Raw genomic sequence first — 9,893 nt, 5'->3', positions numbered from 1 at the left:
GATAGATCAACACCCGCAAGGTTTAGCGGTTTGTTTACTTTTTTTTTTCTTTTTTCTTTTCTTCCGACTAAATCCGCAGTTAATCCGCATCCGGTCCGTATTACCCGTTGATCCGCGTATGTGACATCCGCGGGTGATTGGGCCGGTCACGGTTCAATTTTCCAAATCCACAACTTTGACGGTTTGGTTGTCGGTGACCCCTAATCCGCAACCGTCCATCCGTTGCACACCCCTAGTGGTAACAGCTCCGTCTGATCAAGGGTTGACCAAAGACCAACAGGCATTGACCTAATTACCCATATGACCATGTGAACCATGCTAGTAGAATTGTGGTGCAAGTCATTTCAATTGGACACCCTAACTAGTTTTGAGCAAAAAAAAATCATCTCCAGGAAATTGAAGATATTTATCATTTTTGCTTTCCTAACTTGAGCCTATGCATATTGTCAATGATGGATGAAATATATTTCGATTATCTTTCGAACATAATCAGTTCTTCAACATTTCTCATTTATTTGTTCGGTATAAACAAATACAAGTAGATTACTGAATCTCTATACAATGTTAAGAGTGCAATTGAAAAGAACAAATTACATTCTTACTGTTAAATAATGGCTATAGCCTACGACAACCTTACTGACCTGCAAACCCGTACTCGCCTACTTATTAGTGTTATTATATTTATTTTGGTTTTTATTATTAGCTACAATTCCTTGAATAAAGAAGATGATAAAAATGTGTGTTTTCTACAAAATATTAAGGAATGTTAAAGAGGAAATCTGAATATTTGCTTCGTAGTAGAAGTATTACATTTAGTGTTATTTTGAATTATAGTTTATAATTACTTGAAGAAGAATTTCCATATCTCTCTGTCAGACATTTCTGTAACCATATGAATACCAAAAATCCCTTCTTCATCAACCACGTTTCTTAGGTTTCGCGAGCCGTGGAAAATGTGATGACTTTTCTTTGTTGTCAAGTACAGAACTCCGTATGGCGGTCGCAAACACTGTTTGTAAAAAGGAAGCATAATTAGCATACAAAGACAAATATAGTGCTTAAGCCAGACTGAGTTATTTGAGATTGGCGAAGTTAACACCCATAACTCCAATTGGTTGCTCTCAAACCATAATAGCTCATATTTGTCTACTTTTTGGAAGCTCGAAATTTGGGTGAAGTTTGACTCCAACATTCCCTATAAAATAAAGGAAGGGAGAAGAAACTAACCTTCTTTATGAGAGCATATAACTTCTTCAAGCAAATCACTGAATGTTGGATTTCAGTCATCATAATTACATCGTACCCGCCTTCTCCTAAGTCAGACTCGTTTGCCCTTTCCCATGCTCGGCTTCCAGATTTCCTAAACCTCCTTGAGGACGATTCTTGCCCGACTAGAATGCTTCCATCTTGACTGCTGCAACCATCCATGAAATCTTCTTCAGAGAAAGACTGACTCATCCCACTAATAATACCCTCCTTCTTAACAAGAGATATCACAGAGTCGAGTTCTTCAAAGTCGCCAGCGTAGAAATGGACCTCTGCAGTCACTGACTGCCTTGAAGGAGTTATTGGGGTCTCAGTCTCAGGTTGACGGCTTTGTCTATCACGAGCCTGTTCAAGATTTGCAAGCACATTCGGTATGGTTGAACATCTTACTGTTTCCGCATTCAGATCCTGAAAATGCACCGCTGAAGCTCCCTGTAATTGGATAAAGAAAATAATCAGGGTAGGAAGAAAGAAACTGTTGACATTTTTATTCCCAACATTATCTGTTCGGGAAAAAAAGACAATATCTTGCAGTTTCAATGGAATGGAACTAGAAAGTGGTAAGAAACACAACATTACCTTTAAGCAAGCAAAGATCCCTGAAAGTCCATAGCCACAATTGAGCTGTAACAATCAACATACAACCAGATCACTTCCATGGTACATGACATACTATTTTCACACCTAGTTGAGAAACTAATGAATTCAGAAACAGGGATCACTCGAAAATGAAAGTATGGGGGAACGTAACATCGCAATAAGTTCACTACATCCAGATTCATAAATTGAATCTCCAGCAACATAAAAGCACCTATTGGACCCAGGTGTTGGAATTACTATTACGGGTAGGACTACTGCCTGACACCAATCTTACCCACATCTAGAATGGTGCTAATCTATAATCATACACTTGCCCAAAAATGAGTTATTGTATAACCAATCCCATAATATTTCATGATTGCAGACTCTGGACATACTTCGTGGTGGTTTGGTTTTATAGATGAATACAAATAAGTGAATAACAAGTATAATTGCTTACAAGATTTTCTTGGTAAATGCGAACAGTGACAGAAAAACGACCTTGTTTAAACAAAATACCTAACTGCAAAAAGAAGCAAGCTTCCGAAAAGATAAATTTACCTCAAGTACTCGTTTTCCCCTAAAGCTCAGCTGCCCATCACGTATTTCATGCTTAAGGACATTAACAAGATCAATAGAACTCTCCCAACATTTGAGAAAACCTGCAGAAGAACCGGGTAACAAGTTCCTGAATAATGACTAGTTTACTGAAAACCTGTTTGACAACAAGAAAAATTAAGAGATTCACTTACCGTCAGGTTTGGCATGGATAGATTCTGAACTACTGAATCCAATGATATCAGACACGCTAACTCTTCCCTGTAACACAAAATGAAACACTTTATCAGTTTTATCCACTTTCCGGAAGGACTTGCTAGTTGCTAATTTAGACAATTCACATTATGAAGGACATTCCCACAACAACTGATCATTTAGCTCAGATTTAGCTCAGACAGACCACATGCATTAACGAATCTTCTTCTTTTTCACGCAAAAGCGTCCATAATCAGTTAGAGACCAAAATTAACAAATCCACATGTTATAAAACTCGAAGAGAACAGAATACTGGACATCAACGTCGCGGCTAAACTTGATAGTGAGAAACATCATAAAGCCAGTGTTCACAATAACACTGTCAGTAGCTAGCCATAAAACAAATTGACAGTTCAATGGCAAGCTGAATACCAATGTCAATGAAACAATCACAAACAAGAATCTCTTCTAACTTAGTTCTGGTAGTGGCACGACAATACCTTAAAAATGTTTAAACCTTGCAACTCCACGTTCTCCCCTGCATACTTGTAGGGATGAGCTGTCTGCACAACAATCAACAAACAACTCTTAGGAATTTCGTCTAACACCACATCTTCATCCCAATTTCGCAAACTAGAGTCAGAAAAGGTGAATTGACTAATTGAGTGTACAGGAATTATACCTTTGAAGGAACAATCTCAACAGCTGGTGATGGGAAATCAAGATCTCTTTCAGGAACATTTGTAATGGCATGAGTGGTTCTATCATGAGGCATTAATCCAGGTATACATTGAGCTAGAATTGATGGTGCACGCATTGTACTAATAATAAATCCCAAATCTTAGGATCCAAAAATAAATAAAAATCCTCTTCTCCAATCTAATTTTTATCAATAATCAAATCTGCAACAAATCAAAATCAAAATCAATACACAAGAATCACTCCTGGAATGAAATCTTACAAACCCATATCAAAATTTGCAAATTCTCAACAAATAATTGAATAAAAATGCAACCTTTTCAATAGTCAAACCCTGTGTAAGAATCTAATCAAACTCCATGAACTCATAGATAAAGAGAATGAAAGTGAAGAATAATAAAAAAGAAGAAAAAGGGATGTGAAAATACTTACAACTTTGATCTGAAAATTCCAAAAGAGATTGTTCTTTTGGTTTGTCTCACTCTTGTTGTTCTTTTGAGTTTAATAATGGAAGTGTGAAAGAGATCAGAAATTTCAGAGAGAAAAAACCCTAGAAATGTGTCTACTCATGAGTCATGACCAGCTAATTTTTGCAACAAATCCCAAAGTCAAATCAAAATTTTAAGTAAAAGAAAGAGACAGAGAGTTAAGTATGAATGATAAATGGTGATGATGAAGCTTCTTAGAATCAATGAAGAATATATTATTTCCACCCCAACTACCTGCTTTTTATAATTGCCTGCTCCTTCCTATATTCACACCTTGGTTACACTGTCTAGCTGGAGGGCGAATGTATTTGTTGGCATTATTTTGCACGGCCTAGTTTTGGTTACACACAATGGAGTCCAAATTTGTTCACATTGTTGTATGTTTCACATAGTCTTCTGATTGGTTGATTATCAAATTGATGGTCCCGTTACCCTCCATGTTTGAATCAAGACCCTCGTTACATAATTCCCTAAATTAAATGAAGGGCACAGATTCAAGTGTGAAATATACACTCGTTAAGGAGTGTGCACGAATTCGCACTCCACAAAATTGGTTAAAATGACCAAAATCAACAATTCCTGCGTGAAACGGATGTGTAAAATTTGATAATGTTTATATGGAGGAGTATGTAAAAATAGTCAGGATGTAAACAATTTCATCCTACCCATTTTTAAATATTTTTTCTTATTTTTAATTTGCATCAGGATGTATCCAGTTTCATCCTCGCTAATTTTTAAGTTTAAGCCAGGATGAATCCAGTTTCATCTTTGCTATTTTTTTTTGATGTTCATTTCACTTATACTACTTTTTACTCGTCCAATAGAACCATGTTTTGAACAAATGACCCATTTTTCGTTTTGGTTATGATCCATAATGGTAAAATTGTTAAGCGTTGACATCTACGATTTGAGTCCAAAACTTATCCGAAAATAAGTTTATGATAATTAGAGATTATAACATTGTTGATTATTTACCTGTAATTATGATCAGATTTTGATTTCATTTATCTCGTACCAGTATATGTAAATTATTTTTGAGAATTACTGGATGCCGATTAAAGTCTTCGGGATCAATTATGTGGTAACTGTTACTCGCATCATATGGCATAGAAATGTTTAAGAAAAAAGAAAAATGATACCTTGATTAAAAAAAATGATATTTTCAGGAAAGAAAACTCTTTCATTTTATCATTTTAACCTAAAAAACTGTCCAAATTAGAAAGATAAAAGCATCACCATTCCTGAGACAGAGTATATTAGATGGGAACTAAGCTGTCAAGTCCCGACCTACAAGTCTTGCAGGAAACTTTGGTGATTAGCACTTTTGATCAATAAAAAATTTTGTAGCCCAAATACATAAATTTCTGCATCAAAACCCCACACCAAGGCGCAGCTAACATTCATTTTGGCCTTCTCCGGCGGAGCTTACCAAGCAACACTCAAACTAAAAACATCACGAGTCTACCTATAATTTCCATCTAACAATATATTACATATATGAATGAGACCCACAAACTCCTCAACATGACATTGATTTGATGCAGTATGATCACCCTTAAGGCTTGATGTCGTAGTTGCACATTTTGTTCTTAGCACAGTTAATCAGAATGTTTGCAGAGTCAATACCTGAAAAGTGTAAAATCATTTATTTGTTGGTTTGTACTAAATACTCGTTGATGTTAGCGATATATATCTGTCTAATTATGATGGGTGAGAATTTTACTACATGAACAGGATAGAAATGAACCCAAACCTGCAAGGTATGCCCCATGAACGTAACCGTTGTAGTTCTCGCTAGTATGCTCTCCGGTGAAATAAACTCTGCCAACGGGCGCCTTCAATTACAAATCACGAAATGAAAACATAAAGGCGCTCATAATTTGCCTTCAAAAAAAGAAAGTATATAGATATAAAAGCTAGAAGTGAAGCTTTTACAAAGGGGTTAAATTAACGAACTAAGCATCAAGAGGATATGGCAGCAGTGGTCACACCATACATACCCTAATTTGATCGAACTCGTAACGACTAACTCCAACAGGCCAGTTCGAGAAAGTGCCCTTGTAAAATTTATTGGACCACCATTTCGGAACTAGTATGTCTGTGGCGTCTGGGATGTTCTTCCCGAACATGTTTCTCAATACATCCATGATTTCTTCTTTTGTCTGTGAGTTGGATTGTTGCTCTATTCTTCTTGATTCGTCGTCAGTTACTGTTGCTAAAAGGATATTGGCTCCCGGGTACTCAGTCTCCAAATGCTAATAAATTAAAACACATAAAGAAATTTAGCCATGTACATATATATAGATATACGCTTATTAAGATTTAATGATATGCATATTACCTGCCAATCTGTGTAGTAACCACGTTTCTCGTGGGCATAAATGAAAGACTCGGTGCCGTTACCAGTTGGCCAGAACTTGTAGGGGAACTTGAGAAAAATCTTGGTGTATATAGACATGTCAAACTGATATATCGCCAACAACTTGGAATACTGCTCCATGTAATTGTCAAAAAATTGAAGAATCCAATTCAGTTGGTGGAGGAGAACATACAATTAGTACTGTTAAGAGAGACGACTAACCGGCAGATCAGGAACGAAGTTGATGAGGTTAGTTTGAAGAACACCAATACTAACAGAGACCATCACATAGGCCGTTCCATATGCTTTGCCATCTTCTGTCTTAACAACAACTCCGTTTCGTGAATATTGTATCTCTGTCACAACCTGCCATATACCCAACACTTCTACAGACTAAATATTTATATATAAAAACTACGATTATCATCCATGTCTAATTACATGGTAATTATAAGATATTGATTGCGGCACACCTTGTTTAGTTTAAGTCGAGGATCGCTAATTTCTCCAGCCTTATTTGTTTTAAGAAATTTCTTGGCAATGTAATGAACCACACTCTCATATCCCCTGGAATCTGCAACGAAATAGCTATCCTCTCCGAAATTTGTATAAGTTGGCAATGGTTGTGTGTTCTGCAAACTAGTGACCCTGGGTGGCTCCCCAAAGCTGGAGTCGCAGGAAAAGTAGTCAATCGCCATCTCGAGAGGTGTTGATGGAATTCTGTATGTATGTATGTGTGCACAGAATTTAACCGATTTAAAAGCAAATTAACCAAATAATAATTATCTTTTGTTGCAAACAAAATAAAAATACTTAACTTGTTATTTAACCGTTGGGACACCAAGACTGAGATATCTTCTTCCCTATGTCTAGATAATAAAACTGAACAATTTCTGCTGAATTCGTAAAGTTCGTTCATGGAGTTGTATGCTTTCTCAGCCACTGATACGTTATAAAGCCCACCTCTGGTCACAGTATCTAATAATTAGTTTATGCGTATTGAGATCAAACAGTATATAGTATTTAACATATGTATATGTGCATTTTATATTAGTTCATATATACTTTTGTTTGTAAATGTTCGCTGAAATATTGTTCCATTGAGAATAGAAGGTTTTGAGGCCAATCTTGTTAGCCATAGTCCAAATAGGATTAACTTTGTTCCCGTTAACACCTTCGACCCAATTAGCTCCCAACTCTACAGATAAGCCTGCAAAATTTGTTTTCTTAATACGACCACCAATTCTGTCAGTTGCTTCTAATACCAAAATATCCTTTATTCCTGCGTCCGATAATCTCTTAGCAGCCGATATACCTGAAAACAGCAATAACTGACAGATGTGGAAACGGAACTTATGGTAGAATTTCACTTAATTGCGAGTGAGCTAACTCTGACTGCCATGTCTAGCTATGCAATTCTATTATGTTAATTTGAGCTAGCTACTCACCGGACATGCCAGCTCCTACCACAATGACAGTCGAACTAGCAGTCTCTGTAGCCACGTTTCCTGGCGTGCAGTGATCGATTATTACCACAAGTAGGAGAACGGAAAGCAATGCTCTCTTTCCCATATCTCTCAGTCTCTTGCCCTCTCTCTGAAGTTCAGAATCTCAATTGTTTACCTTGTTGATTTCTAATCCACTCAATTTAGTGATAATAATAATTAATGTGAAATGATAGGCCAGTATGTCACCTTATATTTCAGCCTCACCTTATGGAGACTTTTATCTCCATGCATTATTTAGACTACTGGTGGGCTCAGATTTGCTATGTTTAAGAAACTTCAAATGTTTGAAAAATTAGTTCTAATTGGTTTTAGTTTACTTGGAAAATTGATAAATTAAATTAAGACCCATAAAGTAGTAGATAGACCTTATTACATTTTAGTACGGTTTAAGATTGACTAGTTTACGGTAAAACAAGGCATACAAACGGACTCAAGACAAGCTTGCCTTTTTCTGGATCCATCGATCAAAAGTTGCTGCGCAGGTGGTTGTAGAGCTACAATGTTGTGTGTACAAGTCGAGTATTTATTATAAACCGCCCGAAGCTCATGTTCAGGTGCATCTGAGTGGAAGTTCACCAATTGCTTCGCACATTCGATAAGCTGACATTCGGAAAATCCAGTGTAATGCTCAAGAGTTTTACTCCATTGGGGAGTTTTCTTCAGTGTGCATTGTGCTGCATATACAGCAGATGCTGCCAACATCGACGGGCTGCATTTTATCATTGCATAGTGCATTAAACCCAATTCCGCCAAGAAAAACACCATGTTCTCCATCTCCTGATCTGCTAGAGAAGCCTTGATAAATCGAACAAGGAAATGATATGTAGTTGGGACAGTTAAAGTCCATCCAAGTTCTCCCAAAATTGTTCTCTCCATGGCCAATATCTGATCCGTCTTATACGTCCCAACCAATTCATCAACTTTTATTGCCGCATTTTCTTCGTACTTACTTGCTATAAGCATAGCAGTAATCCCAATTAACGGCAACTCCTTCTTTCTCACAGCTAGATTTGTGGCAAGGTATCGATCGACAATGTGGATAGAAAGATACAAAGTTTCTGGCATAAGTTGAAAATAGTCATGCATTATAACCAAGTCATCCACCAGATTCATCCTCAAACTCTCAGTAATATCCTTTTGCGAGTCCATATAACCACGAACTTGACGCGAACACTCCGCGGTTTTATAAAATTTGTACAAATCTTCAACATACTCTACTGCAGCTAAAGGATTATCAGCGTCTTCTGCGTCAATATCGAAAATTGAATCATTAGGTACATAGACAGTCTTGCTCCTCGGAGCAGGAAGAGCTGAATAATAAGTTTGGGTCTGAACTTTCTTCTTCTCAGGTGATTTCGGACGATACACAGTAGGAAGATTCTTGGTCTTTAATACAAAATTATTACTAGTGTCTCTAATAGGTGTAGTAATCGGGATCGGTTCAATAACCTGATCATCTACATAACAGCAGAGAGAAAAAGCCATTGTTGTGAAAACCAAGGTTTATAGAGATGAATGAAACAGAGAATGATTTCAAGAGACAATTGAGAAGGATGATCGATGGATTAATATATATAGTAGCATAGAATATGAAAGTGGACCAAAAATAGAAGCCAATGGAATCTTGTAGTATTAAATTAGGAAATACATGAGAGAAAGAAATTTAGCAAGCACGCGAAGATGGCTTCTGTAAGGCCTATTACTATTGATATGGCAAACTCATATATTTTCCATATATGCACCCATTATGGATATGCCAAAGTACCAAACTTGTATATGTCTATATGTCAATTACAACATACAAGCTTGCATATACACCGGTGGACTGTTGAATCAATTATGAACTTTGGTAAATGGTAATCATTAATAATCATGTTGTTCATGATTACAAAAAATTGGAAAACAAATTCTTCGAATTTTCATGAATCGGATGGTGGCTAACACCAAGTCTCCTTTATGTAATGCAAAGTCCAGTGTCATGGATGAGGTCTAAATACAGTCATGAATATACTCTGTGCAAATGCAACAGACGTGAACAAACTATTTCGTTGATTTTGAGTGAAAGATATGGGGATATTTCTATTGCGACAGAACACGAAAATAATTGAAAATAGAGCGACTTATATGTGAGCGTAACTTGTTGATTTTGGTGATCAGGATTTTCTTTCAAGGTTTGGATTACTGAATACCAGAGGGTGAATTATCTTTGAAAGTGAATCATGACTTTCGAAATAGATCTCT

The 9,893-nt window shown here is 36.6% G+C and overlaps 2 protein-coding genes and 1 pseudogene across 4 annotated transcripts; all 3 read right to left on the bottom strand.

The window, feature by feature from the left end:
* Positions 1-664: 664 nt before the first annotated feature.
* On the bottom strand, positions 665-3,961 carry LOC113284108. Its single transcript, XM_026533517.1, has 8 exons — positions 3,730-3,961; positions 3,281-3,500; positions 3,099-3,161; positions 2,598-2,664; positions 2,407-2,507; positions 1,846-1,890; positions 1,228-1,698; positions 665-1,009 (listed from the first exon to the last, which is right to left on the bottom strand). Exons 2-8 carry the CDS (start codon positions 3,413-3,415, stop codon positions 842-844), a joined length of 1,050 nt encoding a protein of 349 aa, XP_026389302.1. The 5' UTR covers positions 3,416-3,500; positions 3,730-3,961; the 3' UTR covers positions 665-841.
* A 1,037-nt stretch (positions 3,962-4,998) lies between these two features.
* On the bottom strand, positions 4,999-7,790 carry LOC113284106 (polyamine oxidase-like). Of its 3 annotated transcripts, none has more exons than XR_003327924.1 (9): positions 7,593-7,790; positions 7,210-7,459; positions 6,963-7,109; positions 6,618-6,864; positions 6,367-6,510; positions 6,127-6,276; positions 5,786-6,040; positions 5,539-5,669; positions 4,999-5,411 (listed from the first exon to the last, which is right to left on the bottom strand). XR_003327924.1 is itself a non-coding variant. In XM_026533515.1 (9 exons), exons 1-9 carry the CDS (start codon positions 7,714-7,716, stop codon positions 5,341-5,343), a joined length of 1,470 nt encoding a protein of 489 aa, XP_026389300.1. In that variant the 5' UTR covers positions 7,717-7,790; the 3' UTR covers positions 4,999-5,340. The 3 variants fall into 3 exon arrangements, 2 of the variants coding, with proteins under 2 accessions (XP_026389300.1, XP_026389301.1); XM_026533515.1 differs by having other exon boundaries at positions 5,539-5,620; XM_026533516.1 differs by having other exon boundaries at positions 5,539-5,606.
* A 258-nt stretch (positions 7,791-8,048) lies between these two features.
* Positions 8,049-9,137, bottom strand: LOC113280424 (annotated as a pseudogene).
* Positions 9,138-9,893: the final 756 nt, after the last annotated feature.

Source organism: Papaver somniferum, chromosome 5 (assembly GCF_003573695.1).
Source record: "Papaver somniferum cultivar HN1 chromosome 5, ASM357369v1, whole genome shotgun sequence".
Classification (NCBI taxonomy): Eukaryota; Viridiplantae; Streptophyta; class Magnoliopsida; order Ranunculales; family Papaveraceae; genus Papaver; species Papaver somniferum.
Note: the sequence above shows the minus strand (reverse complement) of the source record. Positions and strands in the feature narration are given on the sequence as shown.

Coding starts and splice junctions, on each gene's coding strand:
- LOC113284106 (XM_026533515.1), bottom strand. CDS start 7,716: ATGGGAAAGAGAGCATTGCTTTCCGTTCTCCTACTTGTGGTAATAATC. Junction 6,041..6,126: donor GTTACTACACAGATTGGCAG/GTAATATGCATA, acceptor TTAATTTATTAG/CATTTGGAGACTGAGTACCC. Junction 5,621..5,785: donor ACGAGTTCGATCAAATTAGG/GTATGTATGGTG, acceptor TTGTAATTGAAG/GCGCCCGTTGGCAGAGTTTA.
- LOC113284108 (XM_026533517.1), bottom strand. CDS start 3,415: ATGCGTGCACCATCAATTCTAGCTCAATGTATACCTGGATTAATGCCT. Junction 2,665..3,098: donor AAGGTTTAAACATTTTTAAG/GTATTGTCGTGC, acceptor TTTGTGTTACAG/GGAAGAGTTAGCGTGTCTGA. Junction 1,010..1,227: donor TATATGCTCTCATAAAGAAG/GTTAGTTTCTTC, acceptor TTTTACAAACAG/TGTTTGCGACCGCCATACGG.